The sequence below is a fragment of the Podarcis liolepis genome (genome assembly GCF_965112155.1).
Source record: "Podarcis liolepis genome assembly, chromosome: 11".
Lineage (NCBI taxonomy): Eukaryota > Metazoa > Chordata > Lepidosauria > Squamata > Lacertidae > Podarcis > Podarcis liolepis.
Genome location: NC_139565.1, coordinates 31,761,741 through 31,784,452, shown reverse-complemented (window position 1 = coordinate 31,784,452; position 22,712 = coordinate 31,761,741). Strand labels below are relative to the sequence as shown.

Below are 22,712 nucleotides of genomic sequence, written 5' to 3'. Positions count from 1 at the left end.
TTACAATGTGTCTGCTCACAGACATTCCCGGGAGAGAGCTGAACTAAAAAAATCCAAACGTTGCAAACGGAAACATTTATAATTCTCAATTAAATGTCTATTATGAAAATGATGAGAGAGAAGGAATTGTGCAGTGTAAAAGGTGTGGCATGTAGCCCAACTGTCCACCTAGCTCGCTAGGAGACGCTCTTCCCCATGTCCCTCCACCATGACAGATAAGTAATACACTAGATGGGACTCTTTGCAATAGTGCTCAAGTCATGGAACTCATTGACCAGAGGGCAAAATGGCTCTTGGTGATATTTAGTTAGTACATGGAAATGTCCTTTTTTCAATGGGCCTAACTCTGGTTGGTGTTGGATCTGCTAGCCTAATAACTTCCCTCTTCTTGCTGAAACTGTTTATCTTTACTATTACTTTATAATATGTAACACTTACACTGTATATTAGGTGTGCTTATAAGGTGCTTGGGGTATCTCAAGAATGAGATGGGGAAATTTAAGTAACAATGACAATCCACAGCAAGGGTAGGCAACTTGTGGCCCTCTATATGTTGCTGGACTCCTGCTCCCATCTGCCTCAGCCAGCATGACCAATAGACATGGATGATGGGAGTTGTAGTCTAACAACATGTAGGAGAACCACAGGTTCCCCATCTTGATCTAGAAAGACACTGCCAACCAGAGTGGCAATTTAGTCCAGATAACTGGAATAAATATACAGTATTGTACAATTCGGCATAAGGCAGTTTGGTAAGTTAATATGACTGAGCCGATATTAACAGTTAGGGGCAAGAATTAGTCATCTACTACATTAATAAAGTGAGAGGGAGCAGTTCTTCGGTTAAAGCTACAAAACCACAACCTGGGTGTAGTTCGGGACATACTGTGCTTCTCAACAAAGCCCTACCGACATAGACCAGGGCTTTGGGCACACCACTATCACATTTATCACACTACACAGTCACAGAACTTTTCAGTGCCTTCTCCTTCCAATATTGTTCCTTCACATTTTATAAATAAGGAGGAATTCCTCACCAGAATGCCATACCCTTCAACATTTCTCTGATGAAAATATGGATGTCCTATCCTATTATTGTTATAATTATTATACCCTACCCATCTGACTGGGTTGCCCCAGCCACTCTGAACAGCTTCCAACATAATTGAAAACATAATCAAACACTAAACATTTTAAAACTTCCCTATACAGGGCTACTACCTTCAGATATCTTCTAAAGCTTGTATAGTTATTTATCTCCTTGGCTCAGGAGTTGAATTGCTCCATACCCTCCAACATTTCTCTGATGAAAATAGGGACATCCTAGGGACAAGTGGGACATTCCAGAATCAAATCAGAAACCAGGATGACTTCTGTAAATCCGGGACTGTCCCTGGAAAATAGGGACTCTGGAATGCTAATCATGACCATTATGGTCTTCTCTGCAAAATATAAATTTTGCAAGCATGTGCAAGAAGAGGGAAGATCTGTTTAGTTTTAGGAAGATATTGTTAGATATGTTGTTAGATGGAAACTGATTCAGTAAAATATAAACTTTCATTTAAACATATGAAGTTCTTCTACTCATTAAATCCTATGTGGAAAAATAACTGATTGGATCCCTCTGTTCACACAACAAAGGCATTTTCAGCAAACTCCTCCCTCCATATGCACCTCTCTCCTGCCAATATTGGGGAAACCCAGCCAGATGGGTGGGGTATAAATATAACAACAATAACACACATCATTCCCAACTCCAGGATAGGTTTTTGGATGTAGTGAGATGGCAGAAAGCAACAGGGAAGTAGGAAAGCATTGTTAGAATCATGTAATAAAAGCTAAGAGCACGGCTGGTTTACAAAGTTGAAAAGAAATACAGGGTCAGCACCCCTGCTGTTTCTCATAGCTTCGTAAAGCAACAGGCAAGTGAAATTAACAAGATTTTGGCCAATTATACTGCTGGTATTCAGAACTCCAGGAGCAGCTGTGAAATAGTCAAGGGGCCAATTTTCATGTTTTTGTAGCTATCTGAGAAGATACGAAGAGCAGCAAGAGAAAAAGAAAGCGGATCTACTCGGTGAGAAGAACACAAATGTAATGATTCTATGCTGTTTATTTGGAAATACAGAGTAATGATAATTATAATGCATGGCTGTGTCCACACTGGGCAATTATAGTGGAATAGCCACACTTTTCCCCCATTCAGTCCACACAACACTGTTGTACACTGCTCCAGCATCTGCCCCCCCGCCCCCCCAACCCCCTTGCTTTTAAAAACTCAGTGGAACAACTTTGCAGGCCTATCACAATACTATTCTATTTGGTTATGGTCTGTATAGGCTTTACACACACTATACTGTACCCTTAAAGCACATTTGAAGATCATTCTTTGCCTCAAAAAATTCTGGGCATTGCAACTTGTTAACAGTTGCTGGGATTTGTAACTCTGAAAGGTGGTGGTTCCCAATTGGTGGTCTGTGGTCCCATTCACATAATAAAAACTACAACAGAGATATAAAAAATTCCAAAAGAAGGCTTTGGCTTGGCTTTGGAAAAATGGGGGCTCTAAAGCACTTACCGTATTTTTCGTCCCATAGGACGCTCCGTCCCATAGGACGCACCTAGTTTTTTGGGTGGGTTTTTCCCTTTATTTCCCCCCCAAAAGCAGGTCGGGGAAACAGAACCAGGTCGAGGAACAGCGGGATGGCGGCGCTGCGCCTCCCTGCTGTCCCCCGAGCTTGTGGGGCTGGCCGATGTCTGCCCCACGCGAGGGGTGCTCTGCATCAGGGCGCCCCCCCCCGCGGGGCAGCAGGCTGCTATCCGCAGCATGGGGAGCCCTGCGGGGAACTCCTGCAAGGCTCCCCACGCTGCGGATGTCTGCCTGGTGCGGGGGGCGCTCTGCTTCAGGGCGCCCCTCGCGCTGGGCAGCAGGCTGCTATCCGCAGCCTTGACATCCCTGCCGGACCTCCCATAGGGTTGCCTAGGCTGCGGATGTGTTCCTGAAGCCTGGAGAGCGAGAGGGGTCGGTGCGCACCGACCCCTCTCGCTCTCCAAGCTTCAGCAAAAGCCTGCATTCGCCGCATAGGACGCACCCAGATTTCCCCTTCATTTTTGGAGGGGGAAAAGTGCGTCCTATAGGGCGAAAAATATGGTAGCTAATTGGGAACCACTGCTGTAAGGTATAAGAGTTACAAATTCCAGCAACCATTAACAAGCTACAAATCCCAGAATTCTTTGAAGGAGAGAACGTGTCGTAAATGTGCTTCAAACGTATAGTGTCTACACAGTCATAGATTGCTCTAGAAATTTCTTTCACTATGGCCTTTCTTTCTTCTCTCCAGAAACCAAATCTGTGACTTTAACCATTTCTTTTCCAGGTAACATGGTTGTTGTCTCCCCTGTCCTAAAAAATGCAGGGGCCAATCAAGATCAGGAATGGGGGGGGGGGAGAGAGATAATATCTAACATTTTCTCCCCATACAATAGTCCAAAATGAAAGGCATCTTCCCACCAACAAATGAAGCTGGAGAAAGGGGGACTGCCCTCTTAGCTATAAAGTGTTAGAAGTCTGGAAGTGATCTGCTATACCACTTCCAGTTTAACGCAGAATGCAGTGAAGTAATAATTAAAAAGCAAAAAGCAACATATTTACTCTGCCATTTAAAACTGTATAAGATTGTACTATTTTTGTTCAGATTCTCAAACACATTTATTTGCAAGAATAAGCTAGTTCAATATAGCTCCAGCACTACAAGTCACTGAACTTCTATTCTTTGTGGTCATATTGGCTGAAATATTTGAATTCCTGGATAAACCTGGTTCACCTAAATTTCAGGAAGATTCTCCACCTAACCACTAACCTCACAGGTTTGAATAAAAAAGTTCCTTCCAGTAGCACCTTAAAGACCAACTAAGTTAGTTCTTGGTATGAGCTTTCGTGTGCATGCACACTTCTTCAGATTCTTCAGATACTTCTTCTTTGGTATCTGAAGAAGTGTGCATGCACACGAAAGCTCATACCAAGAACTAACTTAGTTGGTCTTTAAGGTGCTACTGGAAGGAACTTTTTTATTTTGACTATGGCAGAGCAACACGGCTACCTATCTGTAACTCACAGGTTTGGTGGTGGTTATTTCAGAGAAGAAATCAATCAGTCAGAGAAACAGTTCTGGCTTTAAAGATTTCCTACCAAGTGGAAGGAACATTTGGTAGTTTCCGTGTGAGGGGCTATAACATCTGAATCATCATTTCAATCAACCCAATTCATTTCAGTGGAACTTCCTTTCAAATGGATATATGCAGGGTCATAGCTCTAAACACACCCTGCTCCTTAAGTTACATGTTGTTGCTTCAAATCTTCATCCTGGCCATAGCAGGGTATGACTAATATAGCCAGCTGTAACCTTCATATGAATTTAACTGTGAGCAAGTGAGATAAATAAACTGCACAGAGAAAATACATGGTTCTCCTGACTTAGCTGCTCGTCCAAAACATCTGAACAATATGGTTCTCCTACATCGCTCTGAACAGACAGAAATGCCACTCCATCAGTTTTGGAGTTTATCGAACAGGATCCTGTCTTTCATAAATCCAATAACGGCAAATATTATGGTTCAGAAATGGTTGTTAATTGTTGTCCCATCAGGGAAGAAGAAATGGCTCAGCATAAAATTGTTGTCAAAGCGGTTTCAAGACTTATTTAAGGCTTCATTGAGATGGCAGCTGCTCACATTGCTGGCTGTGCAATATTGTGATCAAGTAGAAGTGAACAAAAAGGGACAGTGGGCAGGGGAGACACAGCAAGGCACTATTTGTGCGCGTGTGCACAATACATTATGAATTGTGCCAAATTCATCATTTCAATAGTACCATGTCCATTGCCCACATTAGGTACCTGTTATACTGCCTGGACAGTTGTGGATAACAAAGTGCTCAACAAAGGCTTGGTTCACACATCACATTAAACTATACTTCTACTAAAGCAGTGGTGGGAAACTGGATCTGGCCAGTGGGTCAGATCCCCAATACCTCCACCTTAGTTGGCCAACTTTGACAGGTGGGTCAATCACTTGATGAAGGAACTACCTCTAACCGCTTATCAGCTGCTTGGCAGTTACAGGGAAGCCCTTCAAAGTTTGTTTGGAGGACACTATTTAGATTCAAGCTGCTGCTTCGATACAAAGCATATTTCCTTCTGCAGATTATCTGGGGGAAGGAGGGGATGCTACGTTTGAAGTCCAAACAGAGTATTTCCCCCTCAGCAGAGGAAGCAGCTGCAATGTTTGCAGAGATAAAAATATTCCATTTGGAAGAAGCAGCTTGAATCCAAACCACTTGCTCCAAACATAGAAAGTGAGATTCCACATCCCCCCAACCGCAATAGGGAGTTTCTGACACGGAGCCCCCTACTGCAGCCAATCCCAGGAGAGGTTCCATTCTTTTCCAATCAGCTGATCAGCACCGAAAGGAAGCCCCACTTGCAAAGTAGCTAACCAGACAAGGAGTTGTCGCGGGAGCACAGTTTTCTGTGGACTGAATTCCAAGCTCCAATATTGTCCAGGGAATTCCTATTTCATCCAAAAAAATCAGCTAAATATGATGCAGTATTTAAAAAGAAAAACAAAGCATAAGGGAAGGCATGAAAATAATAATGCCTTTCAGTGGTGCACCCACATTCGAAATACCTGTTGCCCCATGTGAAAAGTGTTATCCCAGCATTGGAAAAGAACAACCAAAATGATGAAGGGGTTGAATCACCTTCCTACGAAAGAAGGGTGAAGCCTCTGAGGTTTTTTCGCTTAGAAGAAAGAAGACTATGGGGAGTCATGTCAGAACTTTATAAAATTAGGAATGGTATATATATTTTGGATGGGGACAGATCTTTCTCCTCTCTCAAAAACTAAAGCTCAGGACACACCATGAAATTGTGCAGGTTCAGAAAATACATTATATGCAATGCAAAAGTAAAATGGGATCCTTTGTCATGTAGTGTAGTGTGTTGTTATGGGGTGAGGGGATCGCACAGCCCTGCTAGTAAGACTTCTCAGCTACTTGTACTTTGTACTATTGGTTCAGGAAGTGCAGCTCTAGTCAGAACTGTCAAATCTTGTTATCTGCAGGGGGGCTGACAGTTCAAGGCCTCTGCTAATGAAGACAATTAGGTGAAACCATTTATACCTGACAACATTTAGAAGCTATAAATGGAGACATCTGGAGAGAAGGAAATAGAGAAACACCTTTTAAATCCCTAGACAAAGCTTCAGAAAATATTTTTTCTTGAACTGAGGAAGAGTACTGTGTATCTTGCAAGCCAACATTCAACAAACATAGTGAGTACTGGATGCTCCTTATGGAAGTTGTTATTTTAGCGATACATCAACAGCAAGAAGGCTGGTGTTTTGACGCAAATATGGGGTTGTTTTCCCTGAGACTAACAATGTCACTGTCTGCTGAAGGGACTGACCACAGTTAAGCATCTGCAGATATACTTTTGTTTCACAAAACGGAAACTGGGGCTGAGAGAGAGTTAATGAATGGCTAAAGTCACGCAAGGAGCCCATAGCTGAGTAAAAAATTGAATCTCTCTGTTTTTAAGATCCATGTCTAAAGTCTGCCTTAACTCTATACAGACCTACAAAGGCTGCCATTACACACCTCATTTTCATTCACATTAATTGCAGCTGTCTCTGCTTTCTCCTTACCTTCTCTTGACAGCCACTTTACTCCTCTGCCATTAATATCTAACAGTCTGCTGCAACTTAAATATCCTCTGATCTTCTCTCTCTCTGCCCCCACTTCATGCTGGGTAAAAACAGTTGAAAATCCTGTCTGCTTGTGAGGGACAGAGATAGGCAAAGCTCCCTGCAATGTTGCTCTTGCTTCTACAAAACCCCTTTCCCTGTCTTTTCTCACCTATAGCTTTGTTCACACATTACGATGAATACAGGTACAAGCGATCTCTACACGCATGTGCTTGTGCGAAAGAGTGCACACTTGTTGATTTGTATGGCTCAATGTTTTGTGTACACTTGTAGAATGTAACATGCAGACACCTACTGTATGAGTACATAGCATGCCCTGCCTTCATACTGTATTTATGCCTTGTCTAAAAGGTAAAGGTACCCCTGCCCGTACGGGCCAGTTGTGTCCGACTCTAGGGTTGTGCGCCCATCTCACTTAAGAGGCCGGGGGCCAGCGCTGTCTGGAGACACTTCCGGGTCACGTGGCCAGCGTGACGAAGCTGCTCTGGCGGGCCAGCACCAGCGCAGCACATGGAAACGCCGTTTACCTTCCCCTATAAAGCGGTACCTATTTATCTACTTGAACTTAGGGGTACTTTCGAACTGCTAGGTGGGCAGGAGCTGGGACCGAAAGACGGGAGCTCACCCCGCCGCGGGGATTCGAACCGCCGACCATGCGATCGGCAAGCCCTAGGCGCTGAGGTTTTACCCACAGTGCCACCCGTGTCCCACATGCCTTGTCTACATAATTCCATAGCTCTCTTGTCTACATAATTCCATAGCTCTCTTTCGTTGTATACTAGGCTAACTGTGGATCCAGATAGTATTAATGCACAACATCCAAACAACCTGAGTGGATTGACACTGCGCTGCAAGCTAGCTGCACATCATATGCACATATACACACAGATGCAGAAATGACCCACAGAATCCAAAACGCAACCAGAGAGATAAAAGACATGATTAGTCTTACTGAATCTGCATGGTTTTTACAGCACTGGATTGGGACATCCCATGACATGATTTTTCCTGTCTTATGGAATCAAAGAACCATGTAATATAACCACCACCACCCCAACAGCATCCTGCTGCTTTGGAGCAGAAGAGAAGGAACCAAAGATGCCACATGAAAGGAAGCCACAATGGCAATAAAAAGCCTTGCAGGGTGGGATGGAAGTTGTTCAGTAGGTGTGTTCCAGGAAATATACATTTTAGGAATCAATGTCATGTTCATATAGCATTAAAATTAAAATAAAAAATGTGACTGCTAACCTACACATTTTATAACTGGTGGGGATTGGGGAGGGGGCAAGAGTTGCAATTTTGCTGATACGAGTTTGAACACACTAAAACCATGTAATAACCAATATCAAGTCCCTCAATTACAGGCATTGGAAGCATACATTATGTGCTTTTTACGTTCGGTCATATTCTACATATGGTCCTATTGTGGCAGTGAAATTTCTCTCTCTCTCTCTCCACACACAGCACACAATCCATTAGGAATTGCTTCTCCGTCAAGATTTTGATCTCCTTTGAGTCAATCTATAGCAGCTGCATGTTGTTTAAAATACTCTTATCGACTATTCTATAATTTACTTCCTTTGAACAGCCTCTGTGGTGTAATGCTTGATCAAAGAAATAAACTCATGCTTTAACAACCCTAACGTAAAGTGCATGCACTTTTTTATATATAATAGAGCTCTATAAAATGTAATTATAGTTGTCTATAGGTTGCACAGGATGATGTAAATAAGTAGGTTTGAGACTTTTATAATGCATGCATATCCAATACACCAAAGATTTTCACCCTTAATGCCAGCTTCTATTGCAAATACATTAAATTATTCAAAATAAAGTTGGGCAGACTTCTTTTACTGGTACATTTACTTGGTCATTAATTTCTAAGCATAAAAGAAGAAGATCTAGGCTGATCTGCTGAAATGATAAAGCATCTGGATACAAATCATTATTGTATATTTAAACAGCATTGAACAATTAATACTTAAGCATTAATAATAATTTAGAATTGTTTATTCTGAATATAGTTCACTGTGAATCATTGACCCTACGATTATTAAGTATCTGGGTTAATAAAGCAAATGTAACTGAAACTTTTACATAACTATGATTTTTATAATTTGTGTTAATTTCATCTTGAGCTTTAGGTAAACCCATGCCATACATTTAGAGACCTCTCAGAAGGCAAATGGAGTCCAATCAATAACATCTACTTAATTCATAAAGTATGGATGCAAATTATGCAGAACACAGATAAATAATTAACATTTGTTTACTGTAACAAAGGGGGAAGTCAGCATATTTTGAAGTTTAACCAAGTTTTTTGCCAAAAGTATAAAAAATGAAGGAAAGGATCCTAAGTCAAGAGCAAGTTATTCACCCTGAATTTAGGAAAACTATGAAGGTGGCTACATTTGAAGAAAAACAGTGAAGCATTCTGCCACTTCTTGTGGATATAGTTGTACAATGGCCAGGACTCTGTTTTAACAGCTGCCCCCTTCCCCATTTTAAAAATGTTAAGACACTGGCCCTCATGGTTAGAGAGAAAAACCTGGAAACATGTCAACTCTATCTGCTGAAGTCTTCAAAATTAAGCCCTGAGCCAAGTTCTTAACTGACATGGCTCCCACCAACCTGCCCCTTCCCACCTGCACTACTCCCAACAACTGCAGTCTGATAAGTTCTCTCTGCCCTCCTAATATCTGCAGGTTGCTGTAGAGAATTACCTATTAGCCCATCTGTTTAGCCACATTGCTGATGCTTTTCGTTACATTTTATAGATATTTATGGGCTAATTTTATTGCATTTTATACTTGTAAGCTTCCCTGTTGCATTTTATGAAAGAGAAGATTAGGATTTTTCCAATAAACAAATAAATCAAAGGACAGCCACTCTTCAATTCCCTGGGCTTTTGATCCAACCCAAAATGGCACGTTCTACATCTTAATGAGCCGAAACCAGGCTTATTACAACCAAGGTATCTTAGTGTTGAAAAATAAATCATAAACATCCAGAAAAATTTACTTTAAAAGTTTAGAAGTTTTGCTGAGAATGCTTAAGCTTTCATACAAACTCCTCTATGGTTTGTATTACATCTGCAGCAATGTTTTGGCTAATAAGAGTTAGTGTCATAACATTAAACCGCAGATACCCATCTGAGAGTGGAGGAGAGGAGCAAATAACCCAGCAATGTTGTGAGCACTTCACCTGCATCAGGTCACTGTGGGGTTTGGCTACCAGACTATATACCAGAATCAAACAAACAAAAATCTTCAGAGATTACGTTAACACTCAGTGGCCTAGTTTTCATAGCTGTCTCATTCCTCCCTGGCTGCTGTTGCTGTTGCACAGCACCAAGCTAAGCCACGGGTTAGCTTAGCATGGTGTGCAAACTTGGACTCGTCGTTTAGCTTGCCTGTTCAAACCACAAGCCATAAACCAAGAACAAACCTTGGTTACAGTACGTGGTTAACACACACACACACACACACACACACAATGATGTGGCACTTCTAAGCATCTGTTGAATAGTACCTATAAACAAATTCCACATAAACAAGATTTGCATCTATCATGCATAACAGGAATGTCTTAATGATAAAACATAGAAAAATGAATTTGCTGCTAAAAAAAAGTTGTCTCTGCAACACAGCAATAAGGAGATCACTATCTAGGTTGGAAATAGTTGCACAAGGTTGTGTGTCCTATTTTTCCATGCAAGCAGTTAAGATTCAATATGGGAATTCAGCCTTGGTAATTACTAATACACCACACAGACACAATCACACCCTGTTTACTGCATAAAGAGGTCACTTGTGGTCTGCCTTGCCTCCATCACAAAAAGCAGTAGCTGGGGGTGGGGGATGAGGGAGGGTTGCAACATGCAATGACAAAATTCCTCATAAGCAGGAAAGAGACTAAAAGAGTTAATGTGCATAGATACAAGGGCTCTGATTCTTCTGGGGTGATTTAAGTCCCCTCTCATCAATTATTGTCCTTTGTCTTCAGAGTCTTATCATCAGCCGCATTTACAGGAACTGCGCATAATAATACACAGTCCCATGTAACCTCCTGAACTCTGCTGACATTTCTACACACCCAGCTGGTATATTTGTCAAGATTACTTTTAATTAAAAGTACTCCAAAAACAAAAGCTTAAGGAAAGCCGTTTGAAAGCACGCCGAAGCTTTAAGATTTCTGCTAGTGCTCTGTGTAAGTAAAAAAAGGAAAGGAAACGAAAGGAAAATCAAGGTCCACTCAGAACATAAAATGCCTCCTTCTCAATCCACCCTCCAAACCTTGACTTATTTATTAACGTCTCTCCCACACTGTATGTGAATCAATATGGCATTGATTTTGTGTTATCAGAACCAAGTGTTTTGTGTTATCAGAACTAACATGTTTCCAAACCAAGAGCTTTTTACATACATACACCCCAAAGTTCTGGTTCTCTGTGGAAGAACCCAAAACAAATGCAAGCAGGAGAAGGAATCTGCCTAAATATGGTATAGAGGTGCCTAATGGTCTCTCAAATTAAAAGAATGCTTTTTATTCCAGTTCCTTCATTTAATGCTACTTCATAAACAGATCCCTTAGCTCCTGGGTTTTGAACATGGAATGCGAAAAAACGAAAAACCACTCTGAGGCGATGCAAGAGTTAATTAGGAAATTATAGCAATCCACCAATTTAAAACTCAAAAAAAGAAATGCCATTTCTCTCACTTGGGCAAGTGTTGAAAGCAAGGCCCGCACGTATCCCAGCGTCAACGAGTTATTAAATTTATAAAATGTTAGGTTGTATCTCAGTTGCACACACTGGCAGTATGTATCTGAGAAACCCTTTTTTTAAAAAAAAAAATTATTTTTTAACTCTGAGGAAAGCGGGACCAGGGCTGAAGGAGAGACGGAGGAAGGCTTTAGGAAAAGCCAGCTATTTTTGACAGCAAGTTAGCTTCTGTGAAACAAAGCCTTGTCTTTCATAAAATGTTTACGACTCTGAGAAAAAAAATATATCCTTGGGCTAAAATGTTTATTGGCACCTAGCAGTCTGAAGAGAGCAAGTGAGGCCTGTGCCTCCCCCCTCCCCCCTTTTTTGGAGGGCACTTTATCATCGGCCTGCATTCTCAAAGGGATCTCTGAATGAATAGAGCTGGATTACTCAGCCTCCGAGTCCACGCCCCATTCCTCTCCATTTTCCTTGGCAAGACTGAGAGCAAACCTATTTTTAGCTAGGTGGTTTTCTATTTTTAGGCAACTACCAGTTAGAGACATTTGTTAGGAAAAATTAAAAAAAAGAAGAAGGAGCAAAGCAGCACAAAAGGGGGAGGGGGAAATCGGAGCTTCCTTTTTTCTCATATTGTAAAGCAAGCTTTTCAACCTGTAACTCTAGGCATTTCAGCTGCTTCCAATCTTGGAAAAAAAAGAAAACTCAAAAGTTCAAGGATTTAAAAATAAACCTAGCCTCTGGCAAATAGACCAAAACACAACAAGCTGTTACTATGTGAAACAGTGACTACAAAAACAAAGAACCTTATCCAATGATGAGATTAGGAGGGAGTGGAGAGAAAAAACCCAGAACAAAACAGTAGACCTATTAGGTTATAAGAATGTTGCACAAATGTGCAAGATTTCCCCCCCTGCTCCTGAGCCAGCTTATCATATGCCTTGAAGAAGAAACACTTATCTGTGAAGCAGAGGGAGCAGAGCATGATGCAGACTCAAGACCTTGCTCTTCATATGCTGTTAATTTTAAAGCACTCCATCCTACTTTTGCCTCATAGGATGACTAACGAGAGTGGAAAAGTTAGGACAAATGCATGGGTCCTGCTTGCATAAACTTACTTTCCCTCCCACAAAAATTAAGGCAGCTTCCAAAGCCCCCCCCCCCCTTCAGCTTTTACACTGTCTCTGCCTAACAGTAGTCAAAATCAACACAAGAGCCTTACGGCACCTTAAAGACGAACACATTTATTACACCATAAGCTTTCTTTGGAACAAAATCCACTTCATCACATTGATTCTCGTTTCTCTTGCAGCACAAAACTAATATGGTGACTTCGCTGGAAGCTTATTATGTTAGAATGTTGTTTTGTTCCACAGTTAATGGTTCTGAGTTTACTGCCCAAGTCATGGGTAAGCAAACTAAGGCCCGGGGGACATATCTGTCCCAATCGCTTTCCAAATCCGGCCTGTGGATGGTCCGGGAATCAGCGTGTTTTTACATAAGTAGAATGCATGCTTTTATTTAAAATGCATCTCTGGGTTATTTGTGGGGCATAGGAATTCGTTCATTCCCCCCCATCAAAATAAAGTCTGGCCCCCTACAAGGTCTGAGGGGCGGTGGACAGGCCCCCTGCTGAAAAAGTTTGCAGACCCCTGCCAAGTCACAGGAACATAGGAAGCTGCCTTATACTGAGTCAGACCATTGGGCAGTATTGTCTACATTGACTGCATGTGGCTCTCCATGGTTTGGGACAGTGGTCTTTCACCACCCTACATGGAGATGCTGGGGACTGGACATGGGACAGATGTTCTGTCTCTGAGCTATGGACATTCCTTATATCTACTGACAATGTCAGCTACCCCCGATGTTTATCTTTCTTTCTCCTATGCCTCCCAAATTCAGTCAGTTGCCAAGTCATGTTGCTTCTTGCTTTACACCATTCCTATCGATTCCTTCAGCAAAAACACTTGCCCATATCCTGGTTGCATCTTGCCTTGACTACTGCACTCTTCTTTCCTTTGTTCTTCCATTGTCTCACCTTTTCCCACTTGCATCCATTCAGAATAGTGTGCCAAAATTATTCACTTCTCTTGTCACTCTGGCCATGTGATAAATCTCTGCACCAGCTTCCTGTCCATTTCCAGATACTGTACAAACCTCTTGTTCTCAAATTCACCCCACCCCGGCCTTTTCCCTCCTTATCTCTCTGTACTTATTTCCTGACACATCCCTTCCTGTGACCTTTGCTTGTCCAACTCTACATCCTCAGCTCTGCAGAAGTCTCCTGCTTTCCTTTGCCCCTTACACCTGGAACCACCTCCTGCGATGCCTCAATAAAGCTCACCTTTTCTGGGAAACCTTTGGATCAACTCCTTAGGGAGGAATTCAATGTGGCACTAGGACAATCATTCTGACAGTGCAAGCATTATAGCTTGCCAGGCAGAACAATCATTGCTCTCACACCCACAAGATGTTCTGGGGTGGCCTGACCCCCCTCAGCTAATTTCAAGGGCACAGGGACCATGCAGAGTGGGGGGGGGAGGAGCCCCTTTGTGCTAGCAGAAGTCGTGGCATAGGTTTCCACTAAAGGGACTCATCAGTTGAATCCTACCCAGATAGCAGCTTCACAGAGGATGGGGAGGTGTTGGTGAGATGCTTTGCTTCATTGCATAGTGAGATGTGCACATTCCTGGGACTCTGTGCATCTCATGGTACAGGGAAGATGCAACCATTTTGTTCCAGATGTGATGGAGAAGCATATCTTCCCTGCATTTTCATCATGTACAAGGCCACTCAGAGCAAGAGAACAAAGGTTCACAAGTTGAAATAGTGAGAGGTGCTTATTTACTATGGATATACAGATAAGAGTCTTAATTGATATAAAAAAAGGCTTTCAGAAGCTAATTAACCTCTCAGCTAGTCATTAGCTCTGTGACCTTTAGAAATAATTGACAGAGGGGATTTCTTCCTCCTTCATCTCATTCATAACCTCCTACCAGGTAACTAATCTTAGGTATGCTATAGGATCCATTGCAATAAAGGTCTGAGGCAACAAAATGTAGTAAGTCAATCAGCAAAATGGGATGGTGTCATTTCTTTCACACATAATGTATCACTTATGCAGCAAGTCACATGGATATGTGCTCTTTAAGCAATCTAAATGGCAGCTAGTGCAGAATGGTTGCCAACTTTTCAGAATACTGAAGTTGTGACATTGAACCCTGCATTATCCTATACCAGAGGGTTCTTTCCCTCCCTCAACAGCTCATGGCTGCTAAGACTATATTGTTGCTTATATCAAATCTCTCTTTAATTTTCAGCAACAACTGAACTTCACAGTGAAGGAATTCATCACTCAATGTAAAGCAAACAGACCTCTTAAGAAATGTCCATTGTAAACTGGCACTGGTTTCATGTTCCTCCAGAAAATATGGGTTCTCTTTCCAGTGCCAACAGTCACAGTTACAAACTTGTTTTGCTTATATCTCACATACACAAGGATTTTTTCATGGCAGTGACACAACAGTTAACTTTTGCTAGAGGTATATGCATTCAGCCAAGCATTCTTCTTAAAAAACATCTACACCTACTGCTGCTAATAAGAGTTCTTAGCAGTGTGTATATCCAGCAGTGACCAACGTCACTGCTGCTTATCCAGACAGAGCTGGCAAGGTCCCAGGTTGTGGCAGTCTCACCAGGGCACCCTGTGTGGCTTCCACCTTACTGCTGTGCTCCCCTGCCCCAGGTGCATCCAGGTAAGCAGCAATGATACCAGTGTCATGAGCGTGACTCCAGGGCTCCATCCTATGGTGCTACTGTGTATATCCTCTCATCAGAAATTAACTGGCAGATGAGAGAGTGTCATGCCACATCAAGTCTCCCGTGAGAGACTGATCCACGGGGCTACTTTATCACTAGTAATAATATTTATCCCCTGAAGGAGCGTCTCCACCCCCATCGTTCTGCCCGGACACTGAGGTCCAGCTCTAAGGGCCTTCTGGCATTTCCCTTGCTGTGAGAAGCCAAGTTACAGGGAACCAGACAGAGGGCCTTCTCGGTAGTGGCACCTGCCCTGTGGAACGCCCTCCCACCAGATGTCAAAGAGAAGAACAACTACCAGACTTTTAGAAGACATCTGAAGGCAGCCCTCTTTAGGGCAGCTTTTAATATTTAACAGACCACTGTATTTTATTTTTTATTTTTTTAGACCACTGTATTTTAATACTTTGTTGGAAGCCGCCTAGAGTGGCTGGGGAAACTCAGCCAGATGGGCAGGGTATAAATAATATATTCTATTCTAATAATCATGGTCATCAGGGATAGAACTACCACCCTACTGAGTCTTTGAGAGTGTCGGCATGACACTTGAAGAAAAAAAGTATGACTGTACTATGGTGAACACGCTGCTGAGAGAGAGTTGCCCTTTGGTTCAAGGATCACTCTCAGTTAGATCAGCCACATTTGTCAGGCACAGCTAATGAGAAAGAAAAGCAAATTGCAGTTTTTGCAAGTTATGAGCCTTAGCACATGCTCACTTGGCAACAAATCCCATGGAAATAAGTGAGACTTGATTTCAGATACATAGAACATGGATGCATTATCATTCATGAAAGAGAGCATGAGATTGTAAACTCACTGAGCTATCTTACACACTTCATATATCCATTACAATCTACACCAGTGGTTTTAAATTTCCTGTCTTCAGGGAACCCTTTCTACACTGATTTATTTATCTCCTTTATTTATTGTCAAGGAACCTCTGCACACTGAAGAAATATGAGGCATATTCCAGAACATGAACTCAGTTTACACAGGTTATAAAATGGGCTAACAGTGGATTTCACTAGAGCCCTGAGTGCACTGAGAGTGGCCCTGCCTACTGGACAAGCGAAACTCTTCTTTGGCTGATGGTAGAAAAGATTGGTAGTGCTGAGCAAATACATGTCAGTGAAACCTGTTACTCACCATCTCATTGTTGACTTTTCAGAAATTACAGGCTCCTAAATGGAAATATAAATATGAGGGTTTTGTCCACATGGTTTCAGGGGTGGACTTCGGTAATATGGTGCCCTGAGTGAGAACAAAATTCAGTGCCTCCCCTAAATATTTGTTATTTTCACAATAATTCCTTATTTATTTATTATAATTTTGCAACCCCCTCAGCACCTCCCACGCCGCCCTAAATCCAGCGCTGCCTCTTCCTTTTTCTCCTTTGCCTTAATTTATGACTTCTAGGGCTTATCCAACAACTGTATCCCTTGGTTTCAAATCCTGCTTTGTAGACAGAGATTAAACTACAGTTTTCCAGATTGGATACACCAGGAAGCTGCAATTTAATAACCATGACAGAACCGTTAAAGTTCAGTGGATGAGGATGCAGCACTCAGGCACCATGATTTCTTAGAACAAGCATGTTTCCACTAAACTAGACCATTATCTCCAACAGCTCTGTACAGTGGATCAGTCATATTCTCAGCATGTTGCAGAACTGGACATAGCAGCACTGAGATTGAAGTGTGCTGAAAATTACTTTAGTGAATTGATGGCTAAAGTGAATTTGACATGGCAACTTCCTGGCTCACACGTCACACTCATAATATACACATTTCCCCCTAACATGATGTATTAATGTACATTATTTTCATTAATATATGCATTTTTATGTATACTTTCTTCTAATATATCCATTTTGATAAGCATTGTGTTGTTGGCAAACTGCATCACAGAATTAAGAGAAGTGAGTATCTCATTGAATAATTATGTTTCATTTCATGCAGTGATGTGAGAAGTGTGAATTAGGCAATTTCTCATTAAAAATAAAATAAATAAAAATTGAATTTCTCCCCCATCTCTAGATAACTGTATGGGAGCATCAAAACTGTTCAGTAGATTGAGTTGTTGTGAGTTTCCAAAATGTTTGAAGGGGATGTGGGAATGTCTGTGTTGTTGTGTCTTTGTGTCTGCGTTTGTGTAATTAAGGAGAGAACTGCTGAGACGGAGGTTCTAGAAGGGAGAGAAATGAAATATTTCAGGGAAGCAGGGAATCTGAACTATGAAGTAGCAGCCATGGACTTGGTAGAAAGGAGTGGATTGGCGAGGACAGGAAAGGGTGAAGCTTTGTGAGAATACCAGAGAAATAAAAGATTGATTGGCTGGAGGTAACAAAAAGGGTGAGTGATGGTCTGGAAGGAAGAGAGAAGAATGATTTATGTGAAAGACGAGAAAGAATGGAAATGAAGAAACAAGAAAGACCAATGTACAGGGGATGGGAAAGGTTTGCAATACTCTGTATAACAAGGGATGGGAATTGAGGAGGCAGTCATAGAGAAGAAAACACAAGATGTTAAAGTGCTACAATTAAGCAAATGTATTAAAAGTACAGTGGTACCTCGAGGTCCATTCTTAACCCGAAACCGTTCTTAACCTGAGGCATGCTTTCGCTAATGGGGCCTCCCGCTGCCACCGCGCCGACGGTGTGCAATTTCCGTTCTCATCCTGGGGCAAAGTTCTCAACCCGAGGTACTACTTCTGAGTTAGCAGAGTTTGTAACCCGAAGTGTTTGTAACCCAAGGCACCACTGTACAACCAATGAAAATGTGGTGTCGGGGGATTGGGATGGACAAATAAAACCTTAAGTAACAAAATGTTATCCTGAAATCATTAAAAAGCCCAGATAATTTCACACCAGATGCTAAAGCCTTCAGAGTCCCAAAGCAAATTCATTTCATAGGTAAAACTTTTTTTAAAAAAAAGTCTGTTCCCTGCCTTTATAGTTTTGTCTAAACTAGTAATGGCAACACTCAGAGTCTCCAAATGTATATTTTGATTCACTCTTAAGTGGGAGGAATGATTTTGTTAGCAATTTCAGTAATAACTATTATTATTTAGAAGGTCAAAAAGTTAATCTGTGATGATTATTTTTTGCTCTGCCATGTCTAATACCTGAATTTGCTGTTAAAACCCTGTCAGATAAACAAAGGATATCAAATCTCTATTTTCTGAAAAACCTGGGAGTCAAGGGCACATAGTCCCACTGCAGTTTTTCTCTGACATTTGATAGCAAGTACTCTGTGTTATTAGCTCCAGCAGAATCCATTGAAGATGAATAATAAATAAAATAGCTTTTAAAATAAAAGGATGCACATTGCCAGAGTGTGTTGTAGGGAGCAGTCATATTTGGATCTTGAGAACTGAAAACACACTTAGTTCCCTAACCCCTCCATGCAGTTCCCACATATATACTTTACAAGCGAAATTGTGTCTAATTATCCTACTCTGACCAAGGCCATGCTTCTAAGCTGCTCAGTTCGAATAGGCTAAGAACTGAAACTTCATTTTAGAAAGAAGCAGAACATTAGTCTATAGGCTGATCACCACACATGTGCTCAGCATCCCTGTGAAGTAAAGAAGACTCAACTACATACCAGATGCCAATATGTGGCAAAAAAGCAGTATGGATTCTGTTAAAGCAGAGGTCAGCAATTTTTTTCAGCAGGGGACTGAACTATATTTTGGAAAAAAATAAATAAAAATGAATTCCTATGCCCCACAAATAACCCAGAGATGCATTTTAAATAAAAGGACACATTCTTCTCATGTAAAAACATGCTGATTCCTGGACTGTCCGCAGGCCAGATTTAGAAGGCGATTGGGCCGTGTCCGGTGCCCGGGCCTTAGTTTGCCTACCTATGTGTTAAAGTCTGTTAAACAATCATAGAGATGAGAAAAAGAAGGAAAGAAGGAAAGAAAGAAAGAAAGAAAGAAAGAAAGAAAGAAAGAAAGAAAGAAAGAAAGAAAGAGGAGAGAGAGAGAAAGGAAGGAAGGAAGGAAGGAAGGAAGGAAGGAAGACTGCCCTAAATCCTGTAGTATGAAAAGATAAATATCATTTTCTTGGGAGAACAGTTTGCTCATTTTGGGTTAGCATTACAGTATATGTGAATGAGATCAATGTCAAACAATGCTGGATACCTTAAAAGAAGATGATTTCTGGTTTTGTGTAGGATAGGGCTTTCTTTTTTTGCATTTCCCTGGTGCATTTAAATATTTAAAAGACAGCAATTCTTTATTCTGCACTAAGACATGTACTCAAGCTACTTTTGTGTGTGAAGCTGCCTGCCTCTTCAGCTTTTGTTTTCTTGCTTCATTGTACTAGCAACAGTGATGCTAATTATCAAGTAAAACAATATAATTACACTGAAGTTTCCCCCCCTCCTTTCCCCTAATGTAAAGATTCTACCCCCCAAAAAAACACCCACACACGCTGCAAAACTATTTCCTCTGACCCTGAAACAGTGCTGAATCCAGAGTGACCTCTGCCCTCTGTATTTCAGTCTGAATATAGAAAATCACATCCTTTCAAGTTAGTAAGCTATTTTAGCTGCCAGCAAGCCATATGGAAGAAACAGTACTCAAGGCATTTTGTCTCTCTTTTGTGTGATTATCGCTTAACCATTTGAATCTACCAAAATGATTGCCAACGTGTTCCTGCAGCTTTTGCTTTTTTGGTAGAAAGAGCCTGAAACCTTTGTTGACACAAATCTATGAACGGCCACAACTTCACGGCCACCAAACTCACTACTGCACATTCTGTCACAAAGCATAGTTGCCACATATTATTTACTGGCCAGGCTGAGTGGTTGAAGAACTAGCATATTAGCTAAGGTAAAAGGTAAAGGACCCCTGGATAGTTAAGTCCAGTCAAAGGCGTCTGTGGGGTGTGGCGCTCATCTCACTTCAGGCTGAGGGAGCCGGTGTTTGTCCACAGACAGCTTTCCAGGTCATCTGGCCAGCATGACTAAACCACTTCTGGTGGAACGGAACACTGTGATGGAAACCAGAGCACACGTCGTTTACCTTCCCTAGTACTCAGATTGCTGAGCAGACTCTGAACCTTCAAATAATGTGCTACCCATGCATTCCCTAAGCCTTAACCATGGTGTCTGGTCAGCCAAAGAGTTGGTACAGTTATCACAGGGAAGGAGAGCACAAACTTCTTCTTCTTTATGGGACTGCTTTGTGCACTTTTGGATTTGCATTAAAGTATAAAAACAAAAGTGCAGGAAGCCACCAAGCAGACAGGCACTTAAATTCTGGCTCCACTGAAATCAGCAGCAAAACTCCCAGAGATCGTTACATTGAAATAAGTATTTCTCAAAGACGGTTAAGGCTGGTTAGGGTGACTCACCTATCTGTTTACATCTTTACTTAAAAGTACTGCCATAAGATTGCAGAGTAAATCAATGGCAGCAAACAAGAAATACAATGCATTTGGGAATCAATGCTCTTCTGGGTTTTCCTTTTCGTTATTTGCAAAGCAACAAAATATTTATTTCAAACCACACTGAACAATACATTAAGGCCAAATGTGTAAAAGGCCTGGTTTACTTTGCACCGTAAGATTTTTACATGATGTTTAACTTGCACTCACATTAGAAAACCTATTGGATGGCTATCTAGCGACCTACCTATCTCTCTAATGTCAATCCATCGTTTTAAGAAGGTGATGGCTTGTATTATTATGCTTGACAGTAAGAAAGGGTTTCTGCACTGAATGGAAGTGACTTCTTTATAAATATAGAATGGAAGCAAAATTGATTAAGGAACTCAAATAGTATATTGCTTTGTCCTGTATTCCACAGTTTTGTGAGTTGTAGAAAGAAACACATGTAGCTATTTCAGCTGAACGCCATCAAGTACCGTATTTTTTGCACCATAACACTCACTTTTTTCCTCCTAGAAAGTAAGGGGAAATGTCTGTGCGTGTTATTGAGGGAATGCCTACAGGTGGCATGCCTACGGATTTTCCTCCTCTAAAAACTAAGTGCGTGCTATGGTCGGGTGCGTGTTATAGAGCGAAAAATACGGTAATTGACATGAAGGAAACAAAGTCAGTATGAAACTTGCATGGCAAAGTATAGGTGGGGGGAATTGCAAGAGGTGTATTCTTACCTCAACAATATCTGAATTCGTTCGACTCTCGTGTGGCTCATTGTACTCTGTATACTTCAGCAACACCTTGTCCATATCAGTGCTGGCGTACTGAAACAGTTTGTTGGTGCTATTGAAGATTATTAGAGCAATCTCACAGTCACAGAGAACACTCAACTCATAAGCCTTCTTCATTAACCCAAATTTCCTCTTCGTAAATGTCACCTGAAAAAAAAGAAAGAAAGGGAGAAGTCAGGTCCGTCTCTTTTGCTTTTCATGAAATTTTACCTTGCAGTTGATATCATTTCTGGGCTTGAACAAATTCAGGAGGGAAGTGAAACAGCCAACCTAAATATAGTACCAACAAATAATATAAATATCTCTGATGTTTAAGTAACTGAGGAAAGACATATGAACAATGCTTAATGCTCAAGAAAGGCGAGAAGCATAATGATTAATCTGGGCTGGGTGTCTCTGCTCTTATTTACAAGTTCAAAACACTGGCATTAGAACCTTCTGCGTAATAAGGCAATTCAGCACACTTGATTGCCAATACACAAACTGTTTCATGTATTTTCAGACTCATGAACTTTTGCTTCTCACTTACTAAAATTTGCTACCTTGAGTGTAGTCCTAGCAATAGCAATATTTTAAAGGTACTCTCTTCTGAGGGAAGAGCAGACTGCTTTACATATGCCGCCAATCTGACTCCATTTTAGCTTTGAGAAACCCTCAGATATACAAAGGATAATGCTTTCATTTTATTATTTATATTTCATTTAGAGATATTTACGTTTCATATATTGTAACATTCTATTATTTATATTTATTTTGTTTTTTAAAAAACTTGTATCTGTTTTAATTTATGTCGTGAGCTATTGAGTCCTGAACCGGGAGAGGCAGAATATCAACAAACAAACAATTCTGCTTAACATCTTCCAACGTCAGCAAATATTAATGAAGAAGCTAATATAAGCACTTATGATCCAGGCATATATATGCACTTGTACATTAAATTAAAAATGAAGTAGCAATGAACTAGAGCCCTGTACTCTTCTTCCACCCTATCTTTCCAATTTCTTCCTCCTAATTTTTGTCTCTGCCTGAGACAATAAAAAATGAGTTTACTAGTTATGATACTGTTGAAGTAAAATAACCAGAGCTTGCCAAATTCATGCCATTTTTTAAAAATAATAATCTTATAATAGCTGTTTTGAAAAGGGGATCCATTTATAGATACAGGGATACACAACAAGGGCCAATTCACATTTGATATTTAGAGCACAAGTACAAAAATGTA

At 41.1% G+C, this 22,712-nt stretch overlaps 1 protein-coding gene across 34 annotated transcripts in view; it reads right to left on the bottom strand.

Moving 5' to 3' along the window:
• Positions 1-22,712, bottom strand: part of MEF2C (myocyte enhancer factor 2C) — a 178,705-nt gene that overhangs the window by 57,748 nt on the left and 98,245 nt on the right. For all 34 annotated transcript variants that reach the window (XM_083465372.1, XM_083465393.1, XM_083465381.1 and 31 more), the window contains one exon: positions 21,434-21,637. In XM_083465372.1, the coding sequence (XP_083321498.1) occupies positions 21,434-21,637 (204 nt within the window). The remainder of the gene's footprint in view (positions 1-21,433; positions 21,638-22,712) is intronic.